The sequence below is a fragment of the Selaginella moellendorffii genome, unplaced genomic scaffold (assembly GCF_000143415.4).
Source record: "Selaginella moellendorffii unplaced genomic scaffold, v1.0 SELMOscaffold_151, whole genome shotgun sequence".
NCBI lineage: Eukaryota > Viridiplantae > Streptophyta > Lycopodiopsida > Selaginellales > Selaginellaceae > Selaginella > Selaginella moellendorffii.
The window spans coordinates 223586-249022 of record NW_003314412.1 but is presented as its reverse complement, the minus strand read 5'-3'; the positions used below and the strand labels follow the sequence as shown (position 1 = coordinate 249022).

Genomic DNA, 25437 nt, shown 5'->3' with positions numbered 1-25437 from the left:
TCTCTTCCGAGGGTCCCAAGCTCCCCGAATGCCGGGAGCCACCGCCAGAGAATCGGCGTAGAGAGATCGATCCATCCGCACAGGCAAGCCGCGCAATTCTCTGTCAAATCTTGCAATTACGCCTCAAGATCGCGAAAAATCCACGATCGTCGCCAAGATCGTCGTCCATGGCATCCCCAGTGAATTCCTCCGGCGCCATCGAAATGCCGCAGCGATTCGTCGACATCGATCTCTCGCCGCCGCCTCCATCTCCATCGCAGCAGCAGCATCGCAATCCGGCTCCCAACTTCCGGCTCCCAGTGGATTCCGAGCACAAGGCCAAGAAGCTCGATCTCTTCTCCTTCGCGCAGCCCCACATGAGAAGCTTCCACCTCTCGTGGATCGCCTTCTTCACTTGCTTCACCTCCACCTTCGCGGCGCCGCCGCTCATCCCGGTGATCCGCGACAACCTCGACCTCACCAAGCTCGACGTCGGCCGCGCCTCCATCGCCTCCATCTCCGGCTCCATCCTCTCGCGCTTCCTCATGGGCCCGGTGTGCGATCTCGTCGGCCCGCGCTACGGCTGCGCCATCCTCATCATGATCACCGCCCCGCCGGTCTTCTGCATGCCGCTCGTCTCCGATCCCACCGGATTCATCATCGTGAGGTTTTGCATCGGATTCTCGCTCGCCACCTTCGTCTCGTGCCAGTTCTGGATGAGCACCATGTTCAACACCAAGATCGTGGGCATGGCGAATGGATTCACCGGAGGCTGGGGGGATTTTGGGGGCGGAGTCACGCAGCTCCTCATGCCGCTGCTCTACCAGCTCATCCTCAAGTTTGGAGCCAACGATTTCACGGCCTGGAGGATCGCCTTCTATGTGCCGGGGCTCATGCATGTGTTCATGGGGCTGGCGGTGCTGATCCTGGGCCAGGATCTGCCGGATGGGAACTATCGCGATCTCAAGGAGCAGGGCCACAAAACCAAGGACAGCTTTGGCAAGGTACGTAAGCTAGTCTCTCTGGATCTCGACTCTTGCTTGCCGCTAACTCTGTTTTGGCTTTGAGATTTTGTAGAGCAGAGAAAAGCTCTGTCCATGGGCGTCACTGCTCTGCTCTGATCTAGGAAAAAAAATGTTTCTAGATAAGTTTTGTAGCGTAGAAAAATGCATTCGATCATGTAGAGATGCTTTCACGTTTTTTTTACTTTTGCTCTTGGGCATCTTGACTTTGCTCTTCCTTGTACTAATTTTCTTACTTTTTCTACAGGTGCTTCGCAACGCAGCCAAGAACTATCGCACCTGGCTCTTTGCCTTCGTCTATGGCTACAGCTTTGGCGTGGAGCTCACTGTCTTTAACAACATCGCCGAGTACTTCTACGACGAGTTCGGCCTCCACCTTGGCACCGCCGGCATCGTCGCCTCCATCTTCGGCCTCGCCAACTTCATCTCCCGCCCCATGGGCGGCATCCTCTCGGACGTGATCGCGCGCTCCTACGGCATGCGCGGCCGCCTCTGGATCCTCTTCCTCTTCCAGACAGTCGGGGGACTCATGTGTGTGCTGCTGGGCTTCATGAACACCCTCGGGACTGCCATAGGCATCGTCATCCTCTTCTCGATCTTCCTCCAGGCGGCGTGCGGTGCGACGTTTGGGATCGTCCCGTTCGTGTCGAGACGATCGCTGGGAGTTCTCGCGGGCCTCACGGGGGGTGGCGGCAACCTGGGCGGAGTGGTGACGCAGCTCATCTTCTTCACCAACGAGACCTTCTCGTTCGAGGCCGGGTTTAGTCTCATGGGCGCCATGAGCGTGGGATGCTCGCTAGCGCTGCTGGGTGTCTACTTCCCGCAGTGGGGAGGGATGCTTTGCAGGGCGTCGAGCGATCCTGGAGCCACCGAGGAGGCGTACTATCTCGCCGAGTGGAGCGAGGAGGAGAAGGCCAAAGGGATGCACCTCACAGCACTCAAGTTTGCAGAGAACTCTCACTCGGAGAGAGGACGGATGCGATCGGGTGCGTCGTCACAACCTCAGCCCAGTGCAGTGGTCAACCCCATTCTATGATATATACCAGCTGTTGTTCTCTCCCTCGGGATGATGATGATGATGATGATGAATATAACTTCAATAGACTTATAAACTTAGTCCTGCTTCATATTAAAAAATTCTGGATGCAATGCACACTACTTAAACCAACACCAAGTACCACTTGTACACGGAGGAGATCAATCCAGACGAATTGCATGGCGCGACAAACTACTAAGATACAGAGCAGGGAATACCAAAACACACCAACTGATAGCTGCCCCGAAATCATGCATGTCTTCATCGTATAAGAGGCTCTGGAGCGTCGGAGTGCAAGACCCTCCCGGAAACAATGCCCGGACCCTACATGGGCAGCTAGCAGCTACACCGACGGCGGTGTGGACATTATAAAGGTCATATTGCCCATAACAAGCAAAGATTTGTTGACCGTGAAGTTATTCTTTCTATAGAGCTACTTTCATGGCTTCCACACTTTAGAGCAATTGATTCTTGATCATTTTTCTCTCGCTCAGCTTCAAGGGAGCTTTGTCACACCCAATTGGATTTGGACACAGCTACGCACAAACTTCTCCCAATGCGGAGCGGATCATCCGCGACATGATCAGTGATTATGCCAATCGCGATCCAACGGGACTGATACGCTTGCACTTTCACGACTCCTTCGTTAACGTCTCTCTCAGAAGGCGTTGTGAGTTTATCACAAATCCAAGAACGCTATCTACGATAATCGAACTCCAACAGATGGTACCAACGTCGAGAAGTTCTCCCTTCCAAACAACAATTTAGCTCGGGATTCCACAGAGAAGATTGGAGAAAGCCTGCCCTGGAGTGGTGTCATGTGCCGATACAATTGTCATTGCTGCCACTTTGAAATTTTCAATACTTTGAAACTTTCAAATGATTCTTAATGGTTAGAACGGGATTCGACAATCAAAGTTAGCATCTCTTTGTGTCAATTTTGAAAACATGTGAACTTTTCCTCTCGAATGATCATATGATCGTATAGATGGGAGGCCGGTGCAGTAGGCATGTAGGGGATCTACTCAAAGTATAGAGGACACATCCAGAAATGACTTACTGTAAGCTTGACGAAGTTCCAATTTTGCCATTTCCATTTTCATTTGTTGGTCAAGCTTGATCTAGATAGAGACAAGGAAAACTCTCCAGGATTTTGGATTCACGGGCTTCATATGTTCATAATATGTTTTGGGGTCTTTTGCCACCGCTCTACAAGGACATGGCTCCCTGTCAAAATATATCCAGAACACAGATTTTAAACACAAGATCTTCTAGAGGATAGGCTTTGCATTTCTATGGTGGCAATGGCAACAGCATCTTCAGCTGGTGGCAACGAGCCGTCCAGCGCTGTTGTATGGAACTTGGAAGACGAAGAAGAAATTTGTGACTTGCTATTGGTCAAGAGATCGCTCACAGAGCCATGACATTCTAGAATAGTCCAGAAGATTCTGAATCAATTTAAATTCATAATACAATTTTAGTTTTCAAGCAATCAAACTTACTGTGAATATGAGTCGCTGTTTGCTACATTACACACCTCTTAATGTTTCCCATCTTGGACTGCCCAAAGTCCAGCGTGCCAGGGGTGACCTAAAAATTCACCAGTCTGAGTTGACTCTCAAAGAGGTCTTGGTCAGAGGTGAGAAGAGCATTCCTCTGCTCCATTGAACTGGGAACCCCTGTCAAACTTGACTGTTTTCTTGGTGAAATCTCCTCCAGAAACTCGGGATTCACAATTCCATCTTGCTGGTGTTTTTGAAGTTCTAGATGGACGTGTGTGAGCTCCTGCCAAGAATTTGTATAATCCATCCAACCTGATCACAAGTTTTGGTTCCTGAAGTTTTTAGTGAAACCAAAGTACAATTTTGACGAAGTTTTAATACTTTCCTTTTTTACTCCTTTTTTATTTTTACATTTTTTTTCTTAATAGTCCACGGGACTTCATTTTTTAAATATCAGATGGATCTTCGAATCTTACTATTTAATGTGGAGGAAAATTATTTTTGTTTCTAAGTTGTTTATTGTACTATAAAGAAAGTTCAAACATGCATGTTAGAATATTCAATTTCGCATTATTATTTATAAATTTAACTTTTAGCATTAGAGTGATTTACGAATATGAAAATGCAGTTACTGTAATTTTAAGGCAAGAAGTTATAATGGAAGAAATTATAAAACTATGCAGGATTTTCATATGGCAGTCTAATACCACTTGAAGATGGAAGGATAATGAGTGTTTAAATTCTGAGAATAAACCATGGTATTATATTGATATGTGTAATATTTTTCCAAATTGGGTTTTTTCAAATAGTGCTCTACCAATATCAATCGAACTAATGGAAATAATGAAGAAATATGTATTTCGTGATGAAGTTACTTATGGTTTTGCTAGTTATACAGTTGAGAGGTATATGATCTCCTATGTTATTAATGATCCTCCCGATAATCTTTATAATTTCATAAAATTTCTCTAATCAAATTAAAGGAGTTGAGGTTTTAGAATACGATTGTGACTTATACAAAACCTGTATTCGAGGAGGTCCAAAATATACAAGTTTTTCTAAGCTTACTTCTGGGAATTTTCTCCAATCTTTAAATATATTTTATACCGTACACATGCACCATGATTGCAGACTAGTCATTTACCACGGTCCGCAGAAGTATGGGGCACCAAAACTCAAAAAAAAAGGGATGATTGACCTTTAAATAATACAAAAAAATTGTAATCTAGTAATATATGATGAGCATGGAAACGTGATATGGACATATAATATTTAATGGACAAATAAATGGCTTCCTTGTGTATTTTGTATAGATGATGACGGATTTGTTGCAGTTTATAACACTCAGGAACATGTTTTTATATGGAGGTCAGACAGTTAATCTTTGGTTTTTCCAGATTAGATTCAAAAGAAACCCACCTGTAATTAAATCCCAAGGAATAAAATCTCTAGTTTTTAAGTATGTTTAAAAATGTTTATAATATTGTTGATTTATTTGTAAATTTATATCTTAACTGTAATTTATCATCTGTGATTAGTTTAGTTTGTAGAGAATCTCTGAAAATTTTACTAATTCATTTGTAACAAAGGTTTAATAATAATTGTATAGAGTGGAAATATTGTTTCTCCTCTTTTTCTTTCTCTATATTTTCTTTGTCTTGTTAGTCATGCTTAGCACTAAGAAATTCTAGCTCAAAAATTAAAAGTTTTATTGAAAGAAGAGCAGATCTGTAAACATAAAATGAAATGAAACACCAAGCAGAAGTTAGAGTTTACTGTCTGGAATGCTGTTACATCTTCAGCAACACACTTTGCATTTGAACATTTTTCTTACATACACTAATTTGATTTCTAATTATTAATAAGTAATGCAAATGTAAGGTTTATAAGATTATATATGTATACTGCCTAGGTAATACATTAACTATAATACTTTAACAGATAGACTGTCCATTTGAGATTTAATCTAGTCCATCCATTTTTGTGTATAAACAAGGGTTTAAACCCTAATTAATACATTTGAGGGGCTTTGCAATTTGTCTTTGAAGGGCAAAGCTTTTTGGTAGTGCTTTGCTTTAGTGTTTGGGATCATGTTTTTTATTCTTATTTTTTCATTCTCTTTTAAATTTAGATTTATATTAGCTTTTTGTAAGATCTAGAACTCTAGCTATAGTTGAGTTTAGATTTACTTTCTCTTCTAGTCTTCATTATATTCTCTTCTTCTACGAGAGATAGCAAAACACTAAGAACAGGATAAGCTATGTAATCATGTCTTGTAGAAGTTGGAAATAGTGATACACCAAGGATGGGCATAGCACCAATATAAGCACACCCCACAGCACTAAATGTTCAATCTAACAAAGTAGCATTAGTAGCTTCAAGTGACATATTCCTTGATTGATGATGGAGTGGAACATGGTTATGGAGCATGATTGTGACATTGATTGGTGAACTATGGATGATACAATCCAGTTCTTAGAAAATGTTCAAGGATCGAGTTTATGAGAAGATGATATATATATAAGCTCAAGTAGATTCTAAATCATTTTAACAAACTTGATTATTATAAAGATAACTTTGGAAATGAAATGGAAATTTCATGGGGTAGATGTCAATCTTTCAATCTGTCATTTAATCTTTTCTCTTTACCTTATGCTTTTTCTTAACCTTTTCTTATTTGTTAATATGAGGCACTTTATCATATTTCTAATATTTCTTCCTCATTTGCAATGTTTTCTTCTCTTGGTATATTAATTATTTGTGATTTTTATAATTCTCATTCTCAATCCAGTGTTGAGTAAGTGTTTTATGTCCTCTTCATATGAATTTAAATGTTGCATATATGCATGAAGTTGAGAATCTTGCTTTTGTTTTATTAGTAAAGTCTTTAATCTGTTTCACGGATTGAATCACTTTGGCCAGAGTTTTAGGTTGAGTATATATTTTTAATTGTAAATGCCATTGAAAGCCTTTGTTTTATCGTTATTGTTGAGGAGTTTATATGTTCCTTTGAGAGTATAGACATTTTTATTGATTTTCCCATCTCAAATGTTAAGTTATATGTTAAGAAGGTTGAACGGTGTGAATCTTTTACTTATATTGTGGTAATTGAAGTATTTTATAATAGAAAGTCCCCTATTATTCAAGCTTTGAGCACATGTTTTTCTTTTGATTTCCCCATTTCTGCATTGCCAGCTACTCTAAATTCCTCTTTTGATGCTTCTTTATCCACGGTTTCTTCTTCTATAATTGTTTTTCCTTAATTTTTCTCATTTTTTCTTTTTTGCCCCAACATTTCAAACTTTTTTTTCTTCAGAAGAGGGGGTAGAAGGCATAGACAAGAGTCCGGAGTAAGGACAAGCAAAATATAGTAGTGGAGTGAGGACAAATAATATGGATTGTAAAGTGAGGATAAACATAATAAGTATGAACAAAACATTTAGCCCTAACGTAGTGAAGCCAAATGGATATAATAGTGGAGTGAAGCTAAACATAGATGGTAAAATAAGGATAAACACATCAAGTTTAAATGAACCTGGTGCTTTAAAAAAAAATTCTTTCAAGGAAGGGGTAAAGAGGATATAGAAAATAAATGGAGTGAGTTAGATTTCTTATATACAATGCTAAATAAAGATGAAGAGGCAAGTTTTATTTATGGTTGTGAATTTGAGTTAATAATGGTCTTAAAAAATTATCAACAGACAAATTTGGAAATAGGATATATTATTTACTACAATGGTGCTATATAGACCTTAATGGCTCTTGAACTCCTTTACTTTGGTTCAAAATTATGGTTTCAATGTTGATTTAAGCATTTGGCAATTGCATATAGAGTTACAATCGGTTCATTAGGATTCCAAAGTTGACTGATGATTATGCTAGGACTCTTTAGTCATGGTTATTAACAATTTTGTTAATAGTTTTGTGGGAGTTTCAGATTCTTACAGTAGTTTGTAATCGTTCAACAGAAGCTCTAAATGTTTTACTTAATTTATTGTCATCACATTTTCATCTTCCAAAGGGAAGGATGGTGTAAAATTTGTAAGAATATATATGTATATACATGTATTACCTTGCCTAGGTAATACACTAATTATAATACTATAGCATATGAATTGGGACTTAATCTGGTTTAAACCTTAATTAATATACTTATTCCTATATCCTAAACACTCACATAAACAAATTTAAAAATTATAAATATATGATCAATAACAACTGTTAGATGGTAAAATATCCTTGAATATCCAAGAATCTACTAGATATATCCATTACCACTTGGTAATTTATATGAAATATATTATCATTATCACTACATTTCTCTATTTTTCCATCGTTAGAAAAAGCTCACTCTATAACATTCTCTTCATAATTAAACGTTTAGGCAATAGCAGCCAATGTTTCCATAACCTTTGACTGTATAATAGTGGTAAACTGTTAAAACAACATAAAACAAAATTGGAATTTCACTTTTACCACTCAGCTGCTCCGCCCAAGCAAACTTTTGCAAGGATTACTGGTGGAAAACTCGGACTAAAACTCATGCTACAGTTGACATTTACAACTGCATTGGAAGGCACCACACTTGCCACCCTTCTCTGGACGCGCAGATACCCCAAGAGCCCAAACGTGGCATTTTGTTGCCGAAACTCCGCCCTTATCTTTTGCTCCACTCCACTCCCGGTGAGATTGGTGGTAGAATCTATGACCGCAAGAAAGGGCGTACTTCCCATCCTTGCCGGCTGTGTGAACGCTCGCACCTGGAACCGGCCCAGGTTTCGATCCCCAAACCAAAGCCCCAGCGACGAGGGTTCGAATCTCATCTCTGCGTTGGCGTTTGGGTTCTTGGCGAGGAGCGTGAGGTTGAGTCGCGCGACGAGGATGGTGGTGGACTCGGCGAAGAGGAAGAGTGTGCCGTTAGAGACGCGATCGATCGAGACGGTGGGCGATTTTGGGTGGAATGCGAGCAGCAGGATGATCCCAAACATCCCAGCCATGACGACCGTGAGGGCCGCGGCCATTCCCAGGCACGCAAGGCATTCTTTCATGCCCCCGTTTTTGCCTCTGGTGATCGATTGAAAGGGGACGTGGTGACGATCGCCCTCTTCTTCGTCGATTTGGTGGAGGTAGCCCAGATCCTTGAAGGAACTCACCAAAGATTTCTTGCTTCTGTCCAAGAAACGATCGATCTTCTTGGCGATCTTCGGGGCGCCGCCGCCGTTGCTGCTGCTGGCGGAATCAGCGTCGGTGGAGAGCGAATTTTCATTGCGGTTGTGGAGGAGATCCATTCTATCAATTGCTCCCCGAGAATTTGCATATGCCACTGGATTCACCATCTGACCAAAAGAGATCGAATGAAACTATTGCTACGCGCTCTACCTTGTTTCTTTTAGATCGCGCGGCCAACCAAACTTCTTTGTTCCTTCCTCTTTGGCGTTGCAGTTCTTTTAAATTGTAAATAGCGCGAGAGAGAAAGGAATCGGCCGACACGCTCTCCATGTGGCGCTCGCCGCCCTAAAATTTTCGAGTTAAGCCGGCCATGGACTGTGGAAGAAAAGATTCACCTTTGTTCCTCTTTGTTCCTTTTCTTTTACTAGAAATCAAATTAGAAAACTAAACACATTATATTGAGATGATTTTCATATACGAGCTTGCTCTTGAGTGTTATAAACTGCAGCAAATCCATCATCATCGATACAAAAAGCACAAGGAAGCCACTTATTTGTCTAATAATTATTTATATGTGTTTCCATTTTCATCATATATCACTAGGTTACAATCTTTCTGCATTTGAAGATAGAAACCATCACCTTTGTTTTCAGTTTTGGTGCCCCATAATTCTGTGCGACCATGGGAAATGACCATGTATACAGTATAAAACCTATTTAAAGATTGGAGATAATTCTCATTTGGATATTGGTAGCATACATAATACTACACCATAAAAAGAGAAAGTTTTATCTATGCAATTTAAAATATAGGAGTTAAATTTTATATTAAATCTCATTAGAAATCAAAATAAAAAACTATACAAAATATTAATCAAAAGCTTTGCACACAACATCAATAGTTGGAAGATTGTTTGTATTTTGGAGTCATGTATGGTATAAGTATCTACACTCATTGTCCTTCCATCTTCAATTGAACAATAAATTCTCAAAATACTCTATCATATGTGTGTGTGAACTTTCCAAATTGGGGTATCACTAATTGTGGTGTAGCAATATGGAAGTAATGAAGAAATATGTATTTCACAATGACATGAATTTTGGTTTTGCTAGTCGGGAGGTATATGATTTCATATATTAATGTTGATCCTCCTGAAACTATTATAATTTCCCCAAATTCTCTAGTCAAATTAAAACAGTTGAGGCTGTTGTATAAGTATTCAAGGAGGTCCAAAATATTCAAGTTTTTCCAAGCATACTATACTGAAGGCAAAAAGTTATAATGGAATAAATAAAAATTATTAAGGATGTTATAAGCTGAATAGAATTTATTATTATGCAGATTTTATATAGCAGTCTAAGAGGATGCATTCAGGACATGACTTGTTGCAATCCTGTCTACTGTTGGTATTGACATTGCAAACTTAATCTAAGGACACAAGAAAAACTCTCTAGGATGTTGAATTCATAGGTTTGTATAGTTGGGAAGAATGCACGGATATTTGTAATAGAGTCATTGCTCTTGAGGGACATAGCTGCCACAGCACCCTCTTGGGAAGAGAATTTACAAAATTTAACTTCTCTTTGTGTCTATGGCAATCTCTTTGTTTGTATGTTGTGGCACAAAGTCACAACTTAAAATGATCTACATGGTTGTCTTTCCTTAGTTTTATCAGTTCAAAATGTAGAAATTTAGAAGTGACAAACAAAGATGATATTATTTAATTTGATGGCTATAGGGTTGGAACCCACACACACACATTGGAATCACCCCATGTGAAGAATAGTAGCCTATACTCTATATAAGTTATATAACTCATTAAAAATCTTGGCAATCTTTGAGCGCTGCTTCTATTGACAAAATTAGTGTTGATGAAGAGTAAATTTCATAGCAAGATCCATTCTATCTTGCTAGACCTTGAGAATTTGTATTTTCCACTAGATTCACTATCTAGCTAAAAGAGATGAAACTATTCTTTGGATTATATCCATCCAAACTTCTATGTTATAGTCTCATCTGCTCCATATGGAGCTTGTGTAACGCACCTTATCTCTCTCCCCTTAAGCCAACTGGAAAAGGGGCAATTGCTTGATGAGAGAGCCCTTAGTGGCTATTTTATCTCCCAAGGTTCCACGGTGACAGTATATTCAAATCTCATCCCATGATCACATGCGCTACACTCACCTCTTAAGCCAACTGGAAAAGGGGTAATTGTTTGATGAGAGAGCCCTTAGTGGCTATTTTATCTCCCAAGGTTCCACAGTGACAGTATATTCAAATCTCATCCCATGATCACATGCGCTACACTCACCCCCCCTTTAGAGACACATGCGCTACACTCACCCCCCCTTCAGAGATGTCAATGTCCTCATTGACTATTGACTAACAACCCCTACTGAGCCAAGGGGAATCAACACCTCCATTTCCGCACTCAATCTACCAATCCTTCCAATCCTTCCATTGTGTAGACCAGCTATTCCATGTGAGGCAACTAGTCATCGACCCGTACCGCAGTCCCACGGTGGATGCACTCACCCCCCCTTCAGAGATGTCAATGTCCTCATTGACTATTGACTAACACTAATCAATGGGAATCGAACCCGTGCCATTTGCTCCGATACCAACTGTAGCGCACCTTATCTCTCTCCCCTTAAGCCAACTAACCAAAATGGAGAAAAGCCATTTATCTCCCAAGGTTCCAAGGATCCACAATGACAGTATATCCAAATCTCATCCCATGATCACATGCGCTACAGCTTGCCACCATAGATTTCCAACCATGGATTTTAATTGTTCAAGAAAAGAACACCTCTAGCATTTTTTTGTCTAGTAACACTATTCCTAAGCTTTATAGTAAGATTTCTAGAGGAATTTTTTATTATAAATATAATTAAGAAAAATAAGCATATAAACTATTAAGATTAATTATCTGATCTCCATATATTAATTTGCTCTTGAGTGTTATAAACTGCAACAAATCCATCATCCTCTATACAAAATGCACAAGGAAGCCACTTATTTGTCCAATAAATATTATATGTCCACACAACATTTCCATGTTCATCATATATCACTAAGTTGCAATCTTTTTGCATCTGAAGATAGCAACCATTACCTTTGTTTTGAGTTTTCGTGCCCCATAATTCTTCTGGACCATGGTAAATGACTAATCTGCAGTCATGTTGCATGTGCACAGTGTAAAATGTATTTAAGGATTGGAGATAATTCCCAGCAGTAAGCTTAGAAAAACTTGTATATATTGGACCGCTTTGAATACATGTTTTATACAAGTCACAATCATGTTCCACAACCTCAACTATTTTAGTTTGACTAGAGAAATTTGATAAGCTTTTAATATTTTCATGACTTGGATCATCAATAACATATGAAATCATGTATCTCCCCGCTGTATATTTAGCAGAACCATAAGTTACTTGATCAGTTACTACATATTTCTTCACTATTGTCATCATTTCAGATGCTAGTGCTGCACCAGTAGTAGTAAACCCCCAATTTGGAAAGATATTACACATATCAAAAGAATACCATTTTCTTTGAGAATTTAACCATCCAATATCTACACTCATGATCCTTCCATCTTCAAGTTTTAATAGAGTGCCATATGAAAATCCTCCATAATAATCAAATTCTACCTGGCTAACGTCCCTAAGAAGTTTAAAAACTTCTTCCATTATAACAGTTTGCCTCAAAACCAAACTAATTGCATTTGGATATTGGTAACGCCTTCTAATGCTAAAGCACAAATTTATAAATAGGAATGCGAAGATAAATACTTTTGTCTGCATGTCTAGGCTTTCTCTAATTCTTTCAGCAGTTTATATGGAACAGATAGTACATAAACAATTTAGAAATCAAAACAATCATTTAAGAATCGAATATCCATCTAATATCCAAAAAAGAAATTGACGCTCTAAGAAATAAATTCGTAAAAACAAAATAAAAGTCATACAATGTTATTAATAAAATGACAAGCGTTCATTCACTTGCTTGAGTATCAACGATTCTACACAACACGTCAATAGTTGGGGGATTGTGTGTACCCTGGAGGCAATGGCATAAACTCGAATGGGCCAACGGTGTAAAGGATGCGATCTGAAAATGACTTGCTGCGAGCTAGAAAAGCTCCCGTTTTGCCATTTCCAGTGTTGGTTTTGACACTGCAAGTTTGATCCGGGGAGGAGACAAGGAAAACTCTCCAGGATTTTGGATTCACGGGCTTCTTGGGCCTGTCATAGTTGAGAGGAATGTAGAAGTAGCCATAAGAATTTGTCTTGGCTCCGACGTAGCGATTGCTCTCCGATGACACGGCTCCCACGGCAGCCCCTGGAAGAGGAAGATCGAAGTCTATCATGACAACAAACTTTAAACAAACCTTCTAGAGGTTTTCTCTGGCTCCCATGGCAGTAGACGAAGCCTTCTATTGCTACCTGTTTGTATGCTGCGGGCTTCTCATATTGAGAAGAACTGTGGCTATACTTTTGGAGAGGAATTCCAAGCTTGTACTCTGCTTGTGCCAAAGAGGACAAAGCTACTAGCACCAGCAAGAAAAGTGGTGTTGCATTTGATCTCTCCATGGCTTAAAATGTGGTTCTCATACATGACGCTTTTAAAGGTCTTGAAGGACATGGTCACGATCTTACAAAGACAATGAACGTCCCCATGATCTACACGTTCAGTTATAAATAAATGGGAAAGTTAAGTTGGGTTCGAATTGGAATGCAGGTATCCCCCCTTAGACCACTCAAGATAGCTGTTTTCTAACAAACGGAAAGACCATCAACAGGGACGTCATCGAGTGTAAGAAAAGGGGGCTCTTTATTTGACTTTTCCCATTCTCTTTCTCAAATTTACAAGATCACACTTCTACTCTACTTGGATAGTTCTTGGCTGTGGCTTGGGGATCTTTGGAACTGTGACCGTGAGGACGCCGTTCTCCACTTGGGCTTTGATCGCATTCACATTGGCGCTCTCGGGCAGCCGGAATTTCCTCAGGAAGCTCCCATAGCTGCGCTCCACGCGGTGCCACTTATCGCTCTTCTGTGCCTCGTGCTTCTTCCTCTCGCCACTGATCTGGAGAGTGCGGCCATCCTCCACGCTGATCTTTACCTCCTCCTTGGTCAGCCCCGGGAGATCGGCCTTGAAGACGTGCGCTTCGGGCGTCTCGAGCCAATCCACGCGAGTGTTGGCGACGGCGCTCGCATCCCTGGCCATCTGCTTCGAGGGCTCGTGGCCACCAGCCAAGATCGACGAGAGCTCCTCGAAGGGATCGAAGATGCTGCTGCCATTGCCACCATAGAAATGCAAAGCCATGTCTGGAACTTAGAAGACGAAGAAGAAATTTGTAACTTTTCGATGCTCAGGCCAAGAGACTGCTCCACGTTTATACAGAGCTATGGACAACTCTAGAGTGTTCCATTTCATCCTAGAATATTCTAGAAAAGTGATATTCCAGAAGATTCTATATCAATTTAAAATGACATACAACAACTGATTTTCAACTGATCAAACTTACTGTGAATACGAGTCGCTGTTTACTACATTACACACCCTCTTGATCTCTCCATTTTCTCTCGTCTTCCACCCAATGTTTCTTATCTTGATCATGGACTGCCCGAAGTCCCGGGCAAACTTATCGGGATTGTTCCCGTAAAACTTCACCAGTCCACTCGTGAATTGACTCTCAAAGAGGTCCTGGTCAGAGGTGAGAAGATCATTCCTCTTCTCCAAGTTCTTGAAGTACCAGTTGTCGAAATTAAACTGGGAGCCCCTGTCAAACTCGACTGTGTTCGCGGTGAAATCTCCGGAGATATGCCAAATACTCGGGATTCACAGTTTCATCTTGCATGCTGGTGTTTTTGAAGCTGTATATGCGATCAAATCGGCCGTTGGCGAAAGTAAAACACTTGGAGGCCCCAACTGTGTGAGCTCCTGCCAAGAATTTGTGTAAGAATTTGTTAAGATAGTTTAATTTATCCAACCTGATAGAACAACGAGATCTTGAATGGACAAGCTTTCAATTATTGAAGTTTTCAATGAGAGCTGCAGCATCGAACGAGGGACCTGGCAGTGTTGTGCTTGCCAGATCGAAGCTTGACACTCTTCCATCGTAGCGCCCAGTGACTACTTCATAGTGCCGGCCTTCCATCTAAAATATCATATGATCATTCGAGAGGAAAAATTCAGTGCTTTCAATCACTTGACACAAAAACGATCAAAGCTTGACTGTCGAATCCCTGGCGGCGATGGCAATTGCACACGACACCACTCCAGGACAGGCTTTCTCCAATCTTCTCTTTGCATCGTCAATAACTTCGAATCCCTGCGCTGAATTGTTGTTTGGAGGATATCTGTTGGAGTTGAGTCGAGAAGGATAGAGGCGTCGCACAAATCCAAGAACATTGTATAACTTATCTATACCGGAGTGTACGTTAACGAAGCAGTCGTGAAAGTGCAAGCGTATCAGTCCCGCCGGGACTGTTGGATCGCGATTGGCGTAATCGCAGATCGTGTCGCGGATGATCCGCTCAGCATCGGGACAAGTTTGTGCGTAGCTGTGTCCAAATCCAATCGAGTGTGACAAAGCTCCCTTGAAGCTGAATGAAGGCAAAACCATGCAAAGCATCAAGATTCGATCGCTCGAAAGCATGGAAGCCATGGTTTTTTAAGTAGCTCTATAGAAGGAATAGCTTGAAAAGCTATGACTCTTTGCTTGTTTTGGGCAATGTGTTCTTCGGCTGACTTTTATATATGAATTTCGGTTTGAACAAACACGTCCTGGATTGTGTCCCGTGACCCTGTCAATCTCTATCTGGTACAAATACTGCCAAGTTTTGAGTGTTGTCCTCAGGTTTTGAGAAACGCTCCAGAGATGGTAGACAATTTCTCTAATTATATACGAAAGCTCCCAAGAGAATTTTCTTTCCAAACCGCAATTACTGTTTTCTTACAAAATAGATCCTACCTGAGAAAGTCTAAATACCATCAAAGTGCTTTAAAAGGTGGTGACAGCAAGACAAATGGCGCTGTTAAGTCTGAATCCAATGCCAGAGCTTGCTCCACCGCTTGAACACCAATTTTTTCTCGCAAACTCTTCTGATTCCCGAGCAAGCTTATCCAGTCTACTTCGTCTGGAACAAATGGAGCACTCGAGACGAGATCTCGAGCATCCCTGATTCTCCCAGCTCGGCAGAACAATCCTGCCATGCATCCATACTTCTGCTTGCTCGGGATCATCTCGAAATCCAGACAGAGCGATTGAAAAGTCGAGCATCTGACAGGAACATCACTAACATGGCTCGATCCCGCTAGAACACTCTTAACACCGTCAACTTGCATGGATTTGAATAAGTCTAGGTTCTTAGAATGTTTTCCGTTGGGAGAATACATTGCAAGAGAGCTGTCCATGAAACTGGGCCTCGTTCCGGCATCCTGTCAAAGAGGAGTATAGCCTTGGAAAGATTCCCTCTCTGAGAGTAAGCCGAAAGCATCGCATTCCATGAGACAAAGTTCTTCTCTTGGATTGATTTATAAACCCACTCCGCCTCTCTGTAAGATGTCCAACTTGGGAATATATCGAGAGCATCGCATTGCATGACAGGAGGCTCTTTTCCTCCATCTTGTCAAAGAGAATGTTGTAATTTCTTCCAGATCCCTCTTTGGGCATATGCCACAAGAAGGGTGGTCCAAGTCACCGCATTGTAATATGGCATGGCCTCCAAAGTATCGATACCTTGCGTGTTCCAGATAGCCATTCTGGGAATATCCAGTCAGCATTGTAGATATCCCACCGCTCCATTTTGTCAAAGTATTTTAGCCTCGTCCAAATGCCTCTTTGGGTATATGCCGCTAGCATGGGGTTTCGCCAGTCAAAATAACACCTTAGCATCTCCGTTCTGGGAATATGCCATTAGTAGCGACGTCCAACATGTGACGTCCACTGTATATTTCTATTGCACTGAAAACACCACCAAACTCTCTAGTATTGTTGTGTACGAAACTAGATCTGCATGAGGCATTCTTCCAGATACCCATTCCGCAAGCATTGCATTCCATACAATTAGATCCTTTTGGGGCATGGAATCAAGCTTGAAGAATATTTCCACATTCACCGTACGCGGCAATAATGCTGATCCAAGAGACTACGTTCCTAGCTGGCATATTCTCAAAAATAGGTGACGCTTGGGCCAGATGCCCGGTCAAGGTATATGCAGCCAGCATGGCATTCCAGGTCACCAGGTTCTTCTGTGGCATTAACTTAGCTTCTTCTAAATTTCCATTAAAGTTATAAGCAGACAGCATACGTCACAAGATCCTTGTCCAAGATGCTTTCGTCAAACTCCAAAAGATGCCCTTTTTGGGAATATGCTGGTGAAACTTCAGCATCTTCCAGATGCCATGTCTGGGCGAACCCACGTCAGCAAGTCAGCCGTTCAGCCCCGGGCGGGAATATGCCACCAGCATCGGCAAGAGATTCTTAGTATATTCGAGGTCCCTATGCGAGGAAACAGAGACTTCGTCTAAGAAGCGAGCGCGCGAGAATGCGGTGATCATGGAATTTCACGAGACGAGATCCTTCTGGGGCATAGAATCGAAGAGATCTGGAAGAGATCAATTTGCTGGCGAAAGCGCCCAGCAAGATTCCACGAGAAGACGTGCTTGGGCTCGATCGAATTGAAAGACGGAGCTGCCGCATCGCGTACATCCGGACGAGGAGATTCGACACGAATGGGTCGTTGGGGATTCCCAGCCGCTGAGCGATGCGCGAGTGCGCGTCGCGGGCCTGCGCGAGATTCGTGCACTATCCCACGAGCGCCGCGCACTCTCTGTCCATCAAGAACCCTAAAAACAGAGATCCAAGCTTAAAAATGTTTTCCCGCTTTTATTCCTCTATGCAAGACCAAAGAATTGGGGCGTCAAGCGTGGTAGGGCGATTTGTAAGCTGGTATCGCTGGAGCGAAAGCGAAGGGGCCGACCTCATAGACGAGAGTCTCACCGATGATTTTGCTCTTGCTCTTGTCGATCTTGGCGCCGGATTTGCCATTGTTTACATTGGTGGCAATGTAGCAGTTCTTGCTCGAGGAGGAAGCCAATTTCACTGTGATGGTTTCCACTTCCACTTCCTTGTACGCGCCATAGCCCAGTGGGAAGTAGAAGTATCCATACGCGTTGGTTTTCTCTTGCAGGGGGGCGTCGCTCTTGGCACAGCTCAGGCTCACAACAGCACCTGGAAAACACTCCCGAGATCAAAACAAGATGAAAACTTCGAGAGATCTAGAGATCTAAGGTGAAAGATTATACCTTCGAGTGGCTTCTTGGAGTAGCCATCTTGGCAATTGACGTAGCCTTCAATTGCGACGCGCTTGTAAGCTGGTTTTGGAGTGTAGAATGGCTTCTTCTCCTCTTCCTCGACCTTCTTGTACTTCTTATCGTCGTCAACTTTCTTGTATGAGGGTTTCTCCACGGGCTTGTAAGCCGGCTTCTCCTCCTTGTACTTCTTCTCCTCTTCGGGCTTGTAGCTCTTCTTCTCCTCCTTGTACTTCCCTTCTTCGGGCTTGTAGCTCTTCTTCTCGTCCTGGTACTTCTTCTCCTCCTCGGGCTTGTAGCTCTCCTTCTCCTCTTCGGGCTTGTAGCTCTTTTTCTCGTCCTTGTACTTCTTCTCCTCCTCGGGCTTGTAACTCTTCTTCTCCTCTTCGGACTTGTAACTCTTCTTCTCGTCCTTGTACTTCTTCTCCTCTTCCGGCTTGTAGCTCTTCTTCTCCTCGTACTTCTTCTCTTCTTCGGGCTTGTAGCTCTTCTTCTCGTCCTTGTATTTCTTCTCCTCCTCGGGCTTGTAGCTCTTCTTCTCCTCTTCGGACTTGTAGCTCTTCTTTTCGTCCTTGTACTTCTTTTCTTCCTCGGCCTTGTACTTCTTCTCCTCTTCCGGCTTGTAGCTCTTCTTCTCGTCCTCCTTGGGCTTGTACTTCTTCTCCTCCTCGGCTTTGTACTCCTTGGGCTTGTAGTTGTCCTCGGGCTTGTATTTCTTCTCCTCTTGTGGCTTGTAGGCTGGCTTGGACTTCTCCTCATCGGCCTTGTAGGATGGCTTCTTGTAGTCGTATGATCCATCGGCTTGGGCTCCTGCGAGCATGCACAAGAGCATGGCTGCGGCTAGCAAGCCGCAAAGGAAGATGCGAGCCATGGCAGCTACTACTATGATTCTAAACTTTTCTCTGAATGATGATTTCTAGTCTAGAGGAGACAGTTGATTGATGCTTGCAATTCGCAACGAGAATGCGGCTTCTTATACGATCTATCCTCGACGACGTTACAACCTGGATTGATCTTTGTGCTTGGACATGACATGACGAACAACGTGAGAGAACGTAAGCACTAAGCATGACATTTCTGACCTGGTTTATAGTAAGAGTTGGTTTAATTTAGTTGCTTCTTCTGACATTATTTATTATTCTAGTATATTTTAGCATATGCTTTCATTTTAATTTTTTAGATTTCAGCACTAATTTCAACAGTAAGAGTTTGTTCAATTTAGTTGCTTCTTAGTTGGCCATGGACAACAAATGTTCTGACATTATTTATTATTCTAGTATATTTTAGCATATGCTTTCATTTCCGTTTTTAAGACAGGAACCTGGGATTTATTTTGAAATGGAATGTAATTTATGCCAAAAATAATTCATTGAATTTGGCAATTGGGCGAAACATTTCGCCACGTAAGAAGAAAGTTTTAAATAATCTCGAAAGACTTTTTTATTAAGAAATTTGAGAAAAAAAATTTCTAACAATCGATCGAAGTTAATAATGGTAGTACTCCACAGGAGCAAACGCGAAGGGCCCGACACCATAGATGAGAGTTTCGCCAACAGTCTTGCTTTTGCTCTTGTCAACCACGGCCCCAGATTTGCCATTGTTGAGATTGGTGATGACGCTGCAGCTCTTGCTCGGGGACGAAACCAAGCTCACCTTGAGCGTTGTCACGTCAATGTCCTTGTAAGCGCCATAGCTGAGAGGAAAGTAAAAGTAGCCATACGCGTTGGTCTTTTGCTCCTTATAAGCTTTGCTCTTGGTGCATGTCAAACCGACAACAGCCCCTGGAATCAAACATTATAACCGGAAAAAGGAAAAAGGATGTGAAGAGAAATAAAAACGCATACCTTCGAGTGGCTTCTTGGAGTAACCATCTTGGCAGTAAACAAAACCTTCGATAGCAACCTTTTGGTACGCTGGCGATGGCTTGTAAACTGGCTTCTCCGCGGGCTTCTCCACTGGCTTGTAAACTGGCTTCTCAGCTGGCTTCTCCGCGGGCTTCTCCACTGGCTTGTAAACCGGCTTCTCAGCTGGCTTGTAAACTGGCTTCTCAGCGGGCTTCTCTGCAGGCTTGTAAACCGGCTTGTAAACAGGCTTGTATTTCTTCTCGTCGTCGGCCTTGTACTTCTTTTTCTCCTCAGCCTTGTAGCCTGGTCTGTACCTCTTCTCGTCGTCAGCCTTGTAGTATGGCTTGCCCTTGTAGTATGGCTTGGCCTTGTAGTAGCGCGGCTTGTATTTCTTCTCCTCCTCATCGTCGTCATCAGCCTTGTAGTAGTGTGGCTTCTCGTCCTCGTCCTCATCATCGTCATCGTCAGCCTTGTACCTGTATGGCTTGTACTTCTTGTGCCCGTAACCGGCCTTGAAGTGTGCCTTGAACTTGTAGTACTCCTCGTCCTCATCATCTTCGTTGTCGTCGTTGTCATCGGCCTCGTAGCGTGGCTTGTATTTGTAGTTCTCCTTGTCATCGTTGTCGTCTTCATCATACTTCTTCCCATCCTCGTCCTTGTAGACTGGCTTGTACTTCTTCTCATCCTCGGCCCTGTAGACTGGCTTGTACTGCTTCTCCTCCTCTGGCTTGTACTTCTTCTCCTCCTCTGGCTTGTACACTGGCTTCTTCACTTCCTCGTCCTTCTTCGGCTCCTCCTTGTACGCAACCTTCTTATCATCGGGCTTGTAGTCGTATCCGTCGGCTTGAGCTTCTGCTAGAAAGCACAGAAACAAAGTTGCCGCGAGCAATCCAAACACAACCAAGCGAGCCATAGCTAGGAGAGAGGAAGCAATCCAAAACTTGGATATGCAACTTCATGCAAGACTGCTCCTTTTATACGGTTCTGCCGAACATGTCCTGTAAGTCATACGGCATGATCGTGCCATGATCACAGAATGTACATCACGTCAACACGAACAGACATATAAAAAGAACAGCACACACACACACACACAAGGAATAAACAAAAAGTAAAAAGAAGAAAAGGATGGGATCAGTCAGGATAGGCGTCACAGGATACAGCAATCCATCAAAGTGCAAGGCAAGCCAAAAGTCGAGTAGAATGTGGAAGGCAAAGTCTAGGCCGTCTGGTTAATCTTTACCAGCAGCCTGCGCCTTTTTCTCAACCTTCTGCAATTAAACAAGATAAAACTGTGGAGGACTTGCAATAGTGAAATACTAAACTCGAGCATTTCCAAAAGCTGTCCTCCATCCAACTTGGCCACTTCCTAGACACTCTAGGATAAACCTGTCCTCAGACCTTTTACTACAACATCACGTCCCGAGCAAGAAAAACTCAAGAATGACAGCTTTGCAATCCTTGAACACGTACCATAAGTTTGCAAGCCCAGTAATGCCAAGTTCTCGAGCACTGCAAACAGCCACACCATTTGTCAGTAGAGAACAACCGATCTTACAAAACTAAAAAGAGTTTTCCTTTTCTTACCGGTGACCTATGCTCTTCGTCTGCGACTCAGGGACATCGCACGAATCCCATCCGGGTCCACGACGAATCCCAGCGGCTTGTAGAATCCCAAAACGTTGGGCTCGGCATAGAGAACGATGTTGGTGATTCCCTTCCTTGTCAAGTCGGCCATGAGCCTCTCCATCACTGCTTTTCCCAGACCAATCCCTTGGAACGCTGGATCCACCACCACGTCCCAGATGATCGCGTTAAAGACGTCGTCGCCCGTGGCCCTGGCGAAAGCTATGACGCTGCCAGCCTTTGTGACCCACAGCATGGTCCCTGTGTGTTCCAAAGCACGTAAAAGCTTCTCGTTTTGGCGACGAGGGAAGCCCACCTTGACGAAGAGCGCGTTGAGATCGTCGAGGTTGATGTTGTCGAGCGACCTGTGGAGCTGGAATCCCCGCGAGGAGAGATCGTCGTCGCTCATGGAGAACTTCCCCGTCTCGGTGATGCCCAGGGCCTCGAGCTGCGCCGCCTGAGCGAAGCAGCAGGGAGATTTTCGGGGATTCTTGGAGCCGGCGAAGCTCCGGGGCCTGGATTGAGCGGTGGAGCAAGGGAAGAAGATGTGATCCTGCACAGTCGAGCGGTCAGTAAGAAATGCAAAGGGAGCTCGAGGCGAGAAATTGTGAGGCTCGCGTGAAATATCTCAAAATCTAGGAGGAATCGAGCAGCAAAACAAGCATGCGCGGTCGATGGAGTAAGAGTTTCCGACTGACCTGCGATGGAACTCCATGGCGGCCCCCCAATGCGCCTCCCAGGGCGACGAACGACGAAACCCTATGGCACGCCATGCTAAAACCCTAATAGGAGCGTTTAAAATGTTTGACTATTTTCAAAGGGTAAAAACCAACAAGCCCTAGAAATCTTTTCTAGGGTTTATCGCCAGGGCAATGCTTTGAGGATCTTGAGCTATGGGGTTGAAGATGAAGAATATCAACGCATTCGCGCACGCGGATGAGCATCTCACGCAGAAGACGGTCTCTGGAGCCATTTGTAAGTCCCGATCTGGCGAATTTTCGAAGTTCTTGTGTCTCTTCCCTCGATCGGAGCTAAGCTTCTCTTTTCGAATTCTTCGTTCAGTGACGATTGTGGGAGTGAGCATCATTCTCGTTTTGTTTGCGTACGAGTTTAAGTTCTATCTCTCGACGAATGTCGTGCACCAGGTTTGGGTCTTTCTTCTTGTTTTGCTTGGAGGATTGATCATTCTTTTTGGAAACCAGATGTCGGTAGACACGACGCGCGGGCAAAATCTTCCAATTCACATTAACATTACGTTCCCCTCACTGCCTTGCCAGAGTAAAAAGAATCTCTTCTTTGATGAATTTACGATCTAACTTCACATTTCCTTGTTCTAAGTTCTGAGCGTGGATGCTATCGACATGTCTGGCAAACACGAAGTTGATCTAGACACGAACATTTGGAAGGTAACCGTGAATTCTATAGTTCTTCTCTCGCGTCTTATACTTTGTTTTCGATTTTCTCTAGCTTCGTCTCCACAAAGACGGTCACATTTTGGGATCGGAGTATCTATCAGACCTTGTTGAGAAGGAACATGCCCATGGTTTGTTTCTCGCGCTCATAGATTTATCATTCTTCTCTGCCGGTTTTTGTTTCAGATAACCTCACAGGCATTTTCCATTCGCATGAGGAACTACGGAGCGCCGTAAAGGTTGTGAACGAAATCAACAAGGCACTTCAAGATGGGGAAGGCTGCCGGGTAAATACAAATCTTACACTCGTTTTTTCCAAGTCTATTCCTTTTATCCTTTGTGTTCTTGCTCAGGTTTTTGGTGTTCTAGACGTGGAAAGAGTTGCGGGAAACTTCCATATCTCCATGCACGGGATGAGCCTCCAGGTTGCGCGCCAGGCAAGTTTCGATCGATTCTTTCGTTCAAATGGAAATATATCGAATCAAAAGCTCTACGGGCACTGTTCTTACAGATCTTCCACAGCGTCAAGGAAGTTAACGTGAGCCATATAATCAACGATCTCTCGTTCGGACCAAAGTATCCCGGGATTCACAACCCGCTGGATAGAACTGTGCGGATTTTACGTGACACCGCGGGCACATTCAAGTATTTCATCAAGGTAGTCTTTTCAATTCTCGTGCACGCGACAAATCTTTGCTTCTGTTCTTTGAAAAGATCGTGCCAACAGAGTATAGATACTTGAATGGTGGAAAGCTTCCTACAAATCAGTTCTCAGTGGGAGAGTATTATTTAGCTGCTCGAGACGACGACATAAGCTGGCCAGGTTGGGTTGTTTTTCTTCTTCGTTCGCGTTTGATGTGATTTTTTGATGGAGCAGCGGTCTACTTCTTGTACGATTTATCGCCCATCACGGTGTTAATCAAAGAGGAAAGGAGAAGCTTTGGACATTTGCTTACGCGATTCTGTGCTATTGTTGGCGGGACCTTTTCTTTGACAGGTATCGTATCTTATGATATTTCTTTTGCGTCACTTTATGCTTTTGCGGTGATAGGGATGCTTGACCGCTGGATATATCGACTTGTAGAAAGCATCACGAGAGCTAAGGGTGTCTTGATCTGATAACACATAGTGTAGTTATTTAAGAACACATTTACTTACTGACAGTCACAGATCTCGCAAAGAAGAGCTTGTCCTTGGATCTGTTAATCGAGGTAATCGAAGTCGTCATTTATTCCCACCTGTGGAGAGGCAAAAGTTAAAAAGTTGTCACGAGATATCTTGCCTACTTCTTTATAGACTGATTGCAGCCGCTCTTTTGCCTCGGGGAAATTGTTGCTGCACCAATTCTGGAGAGAGAAGACGTTGTCTGGATGGAAAAGAACAACGAACGAGGTTCAGTGCTACTTTAGTTTTTTTTTCTTCAAGTACTCACCTGTCCAGCGATTCACCGCTTGATGAGCAATCTCTGTGGCGTTTTCTGGAAAATAAACTATGAGCTTTGAAATGGTTTCATGGATGAGAGCGACTCACTCATGTTCTCGCAGAGAGCTGGATCATTGTCCGCATATTGCTCGAGCTCATCCTGGAAAGCAAAGATCTTAAGATGTCAAGAGGTTATTGTTGGTTAGTTCACCTTCAAAGCTTTGTGTTCTTGTTCCATTTCGTTGAGCTCAGCTATTGCCGCCTCCCTCTCATCCTATAATGCAGCGTTAAAAGAAGAATTAAACTCAAGTGACGAGATAGTGAACTTACCGAGTTTTCTCTTCCTTTCTTGGACGATTCCTTCATCTTTTCCAGCTCCAGCCGATGGGACTTCGTTGCAGACAAGTCAGCTTCGAGCTTTGCTCGAACTTGGCGAAGCTGGAGTAAAGAAAAAAAGAAAAAAACCTTATAAAAAACAAAGAAAAATTCCAGTCGTGCCTGATTACCTGATGTCCTGCGCGACTAGGAAGGCTCCAGAAATATACCTGAGAAAAAAATTACCTGGCATTCGAAAACAATGGTCTAAGAACTTACTGAGGTGCCTATCTTATCTTTGAAGACAAGATCATCATCCACCAGGCTTTGCAGCACGTCCTTGACAGCCTGGCTGATCACACCCTTTCGTGGGCCGAGCTTCTCTAGCTCACGAAGCTGAGCAGCGTTAGAAAAATTTATCCATATCCATCCAATGCTATCAATCGAGGACCTTACCAGATAGAAATCCTGGCTTTCGTAAAAGATCTGTAAGAGCTGCTCCCTTTTGTCCTCCAAGGAAAGCCCTCGCTTCTTCGACTGCCAAAATCCCCAAAAGATCGATGAGAAATGGTCGAGAAATCTCGAAAAGAATGCTAATGCTTGAGAGAAATCACGAGACAAGCTCGGCGATCAAAGACAAGCTGGGCGATCGAAGAAGAACGAGGTGAGAATGCGCTTACCATGGGCGGCGACGCGGATAAACCCTAATCTCTGCTCCGAGAGCTTTCCCGCCCAATTTTGAATTAACCTAAGGCTAGTTCCTTGATCTAAATATTTCGTTCTGTG

At 42.9% G+C, this 25437-nt stretch overlaps 11 protein-coding genes across 13 annotated transcripts; 2 read left to right on the top strand and 9 right to left on the bottom strand.

Annotated features, from left to right (window-relative positions):
• The first annotated feature begins 118 nt into the window (after window positions 1–118).
• On the top strand, window positions 119–2107 carry LOC9640819 (high affinity nitrate transporter 2.4). 2 transcript variants are annotated; one of them, XM_002993232.2, is made up of 2 exons: window positions 119–983; window positions 1249–2107. In XM_002993232.2, the coding sequence occupies exons 1-2, from the start codon at window positions 168–170 to the stop codon at window positions 2035–2037; spliced, it is 1605 nt and encodes a 534-aa protein (XP_002993278.2). In that variant the 5' UTR covers window positions 119–167; the 3' UTR covers window positions 2038–2107. The 2 variants fall into 2 exon arrangements, with proteins under 2 accessions (XP_002993278.2, XP_024522749.1); XM_024666981.1 differs by having other exon boundaries at window positions 1057–2107.
• A 10550-nt stretch (window positions 2108–12657) lies between these two features.
• LOC9640816 lies at window positions 12658–13303 on the bottom strand. Its single transcript, XM_002993211.2, has 2 exons — window positions 13102–13303; window positions 12658–13052 (listed from the first exon to the last, which is right to left on the bottom strand). Exons 1-2 carry the CDS (start codon window positions 13301–13303, stop codon window positions 12745–12747), a joined length of 510 nt encoding a protein of 169 aa, XP_002993257.1. The 3' UTR covers window positions 12658–12744.
• Window positions 13304–13548: 245 nt separating this feature from the next.
• On the bottom strand, window positions 13549–14102 carry LOC112343457 (17.5 kDa class I heat shock protein-like). The gene has a single exon (XM_024666940.1). The coding sequence runs from the start codon at window positions 14037–14039 to the stop codon at window positions 13593–13595; it is 447 nt and encodes a 148-aa protein (XP_024522708.1). The 5' UTR covers window positions 14040–14102; the 3' UTR covers window positions 13549–13592.
• Window positions 14103–14237: 135 nt separating this feature from the next.
• Window positions 14238–14874, bottom strand: LOC9640815 (cationic peroxidase 2). The gene is made up of 2 exons (XM_002993210.2): window positions 14790–14874; window positions 14238–14527 (listed from the first exon to the last, which is right to left on the bottom strand). Exons 1-2 carry the CDS (start codon window positions 14872–14874, stop codon window positions 14238–14240), a joined length of 375 nt encoding a protein of 124 aa, XP_002993256.2.
• Window positions 14875–14940: 66 nt separating this feature from the next.
• On the bottom strand, window positions 14941–15384 carry LOC112343468 (peroxidase 62-like). The gene has a single exon (XM_024666973.1). It carries the CDS (start codon window positions 15382–15384, stop codon window positions 14941–14943), a length of 444 nt encoding a protein of 147 aa, XP_024522741.1.
• A 326-nt stretch (window positions 15385–15710) lies between these two features.
• LOC112343467 (pentatricopeptide repeat-containing protein At1g56690, mitochondrial-like) lies at window positions 15711–17027 on the bottom strand. The gene is made up of 3 exons (XM_024666972.1): window positions 16838–17027; window positions 16459–16574; window positions 15711–16157 (listed from the first exon to the last, which is right to left on the bottom strand). The coding sequence occupies exons 1-3, from the start codon at window positions 17025–17027 to the stop codon at window positions 15711–15713; spliced, it is 753 nt and encodes a 250-aa protein (XP_024522740.1).
• Window positions 17028–17584: 557 nt separating this feature from the next.
• Window positions 17585–18973, bottom strand: LOC9640814 (caldesmon). Its single transcript, XM_002993209.2, has 2 exons — window positions 18027–18973; window positions 17585–17952 (listed from the first exon to the last, which is right to left on the bottom strand). The coding sequence occupies exons 1-2, from the start codon at window positions 18901–18903 to the stop codon at window positions 17642–17644; spliced, it is 1188 nt and encodes a 395-aa protein (XP_002993255.1). The 5' UTR covers window positions 18904–18973; the 3' UTR covers window positions 17585–17641.
• Window positions 18974–19447: 474 nt separating this feature from the next.
• Window positions 19448–20802, bottom strand: LOC9640813 (adhesive plaque matrix protein). The gene is made up of 2 exons (XM_002993208.2): window positions 19877–20802; window positions 19448–19813 (listed from the first exon to the last, which is right to left on the bottom strand). The coding sequence occupies exons 1-2, from the start codon at window positions 20787–20789 to the stop codon at window positions 19518–19520; spliced, it is 1209 nt and encodes a 402-aa protein (XP_002993254.1). The 5' UTR covers window positions 20790–20802; the 3' UTR covers window positions 19448–19517.
• LOC9640837 (serotonin N-acetyltransferase 2, chloroplastic) lies at window positions 20802–22299 on the bottom strand. Of its 2 annotated transcripts, XM_024666937.1 has the most exons (4): window positions 22201–22299; window positions 21464–22055; window positions 21350–21388; window positions 20802–20874 (listed from the first exon to the last, which is right to left on the bottom strand). In XM_024666937.1, exons 1-2 carry the CDS (start codon window positions 22273–22275, stop codon window positions 21471–21473), a joined length of 660 nt encoding a protein of 219 aa, XP_024522705.1. In that variant the 5' UTR covers window positions 22276–22299; the 3' UTR covers window positions 20802–20874; window positions 21350–21388; window positions 21464–21470. The 2 variants fall into 2 exon arrangements, with proteins under 2 accessions (XP_024522705.1, XP_024522704.1); XM_024666936.1 differs by lacking the exon at window positions 20802–20874 and having other exon boundaries at window positions 21134–21388.
• A 55-nt stretch (window positions 22300–22354) lies between these two features.
• On the top strand, window positions 22355–24151 carry LOC9640812 (probable endoplasmic reticulum-Golgi intermediate compartment protein 3). The gene is made up of 11 exons (XM_024666935.1): window positions 22355–22477; window positions 22565–22647; window positions 22705–22780; window positions 22841–22908; window positions 22970–23045; window positions 23101–23201; window positions 23268–23351; window positions 23426–23572; window positions 23629–23737; window positions 23792–23911; window positions 23966–24151. The coding sequence occupies exons 1-11, from the start codon at window positions 22396–22398 to the stop codon at window positions 24031–24033; spliced, it is 1014 nt and encodes a 337-aa protein (XP_024522703.1). The 5' UTR covers window positions 22355–22395; the 3' UTR covers window positions 24034–24151.
• LOC9640836 (meiotic nuclear division protein 1 homolog) lies at window positions 24025–25376 on the bottom strand. The gene is made up of 10 exons (XM_002993206.2): window positions 25332–25376; window positions 25108–25188; window positions 24931–25047; window positions 24843–24881; window positions 24667–24774; window positions 24548–24610; window positions 24445–24496; window positions 24347–24391; window positions 24201–24280; window positions 24025–24152 (listed from the first exon to the last, which is right to left on the bottom strand). Exons 1-10 carry the CDS (start codon window positions 25332–25334, stop codon window positions 24117–24119), a joined length of 624 nt encoding a protein of 207 aa, XP_002993252.2. The 5' UTR covers window positions 25335–25376; the 3' UTR covers window positions 24025–24116.
• Between the last annotated feature and the right edge of the window lie 61 nt (window positions 25377–25437).

Bases quoted from the DNA above. Each gene is read 5' to 3' on its own strand.
- LOC9640819 (XM_024666981.1), top strand. From the start codon at position 168: ATGGCATCCCCAGTGAATTCCTCCGGCGCCATCGAAATGCCGCAGCGA. The intron at 984-1,056 runs GTACGTAAGCTA...GAGATTTTGTAG, and splicing joins CCAAGGACAGCTTTGGCAAG to AGCAGAGAAAAGCTCTGTCC.
- LOC9640816 (XM_002993211.2), bottom strand. From the start codon at position 13,303: ATGGAGAGATCAAATGCAACACCACTTTTCTTGCTGGTGCTAGTAGCT. The intron at 13,053-13,101 runs GTTTGTTTAAAG...TTCCTCTTCCAG, and splicing joins CCAGAGAAAACCTCTAGAAG to GGGCTGCCGTGGGAGCCGTG.
- LOC112343457 (XM_024666940.1), bottom strand. From the start codon at position 14,039: ATGGCTTTGCATTTCTATGGTGGCAATGGCAGCAGCATCTTCGATCCC.
- LOC9640815 (XM_002993210.2), bottom strand. From the start codon at position 14,874: ATGGAAGGCCGGCACTATGAAGTAGTCACTGGGCGCTACGATGGAAGA. The intron at 14,528-14,789 runs GTCCCTCGTTCG...ATATCTCCGGAG, and splicing joins GGCAAGCACAACACTGCCAG to ATTTCACCGCGAACACAGTC.
- LOC112343468 (XM_024666973.1), bottom strand. From the start codon at position 15,384: ATGGCTTCCATGCTTTCGAGCGATCGAATCTTGATGCTTTGCATGGTT.
- LOC112343467 (XM_024666972.1), bottom strand. From the start codon at position 17,027: ATGCTGTCTGCTTATAACTTTAATGGAAATTTAGAAGAAGCTAAGTTA. The intron at 16,575-16,837 runs GTGAATGTGGAA...ACCCCATGCTAG, and splicing joins CAGCATTATTGCCGCGTACG to CGGCATATACCCAAAGAGGC. The intron at 16,158-16,458 runs GTATCGATACTT...CCTCTTTGACAG, and splicing joins GGCTATCTGGAACACGCAAG to GATGCCGGAACGAGGCCCAG.
- LOC9640814 (XM_002993209.2), bottom strand. From the start codon at position 18,903: ATGGCTCGCATCTTCCTTTGCGGCTTGCTAGCCGCAGCCATGCTCTTG. The intron at 17,953-18,026 runs GTATAATCTTTC...AGTGTTTTCCAG, and splicing joins CTCCAAGAAGCCACTCGAAG to GTGCTGTTGTGAGCCTGAGC.
- LOC9640813 (XM_002993208.2), bottom strand. From the start codon at position 20,789: ATGGCTCGCTTGGTTGTGTTTGGATTGCTCGCGGCAACTTTGTTTCTG. The intron at 19,814-19,876 runs GTATGCGTTTTT...GTTTGATTCCAG, and splicing joins CTCCAAGAAGCCACTCGAAG to GGGCTGTTGTCGGTTTGACA.
- LOC9640837 (XM_024666937.1), bottom strand. From the start codon at position 22,275: ATGGCGTGCCATAGGGTTTCGTCGTTCGTCGCCCTGGGAGGCGCATTG. The intron at 22,056-22,200 runs GTCAGTCGGAAA...TCGACTGTGCAG, and splicing joins GCCATGGAGTTCCATCGCAG to GATCACATCTTCTTCCCTTG.
- LOC9640812 (XM_024666935.1), top strand. From the start codon at position 22,396: ATGGGGTTGAAGATGAAGAATATCAACGCATTCGCGCACGCGGATGAG. The intron at 22,478-22,564 runs GTAAGTCCCGAT...TTCTTCGTTCAG, and splicing joins GACGGTCTCTGGAGCCATTT to TGACGATTGTGGGAGTGAGC. The intron at 22,781-22,840 runs GTAAAAAGAATC...CCTTGTTCTAAG, and splicing joins CCCCTCACTGCCTTGCCAGA to TTCTGAGCGTGGATGCTATC.
- LOC9640836 (XM_002993206.2), bottom strand. The intron at 24,611-24,666 runs GTAAGTTCACTA...GCTGCATTATAG, and splicing joins AGAAAGGAAGAGAAAACTCG to GATGAGAGGGAGGCGGCAAT. The intron at 24,392-24,444 runs GTGAGTCGCTCT...TTTATTTTCCAG, and splicing joins AGCTCTCTGCGAGAACATGA to AAAACGCCACAGAGATTGCT.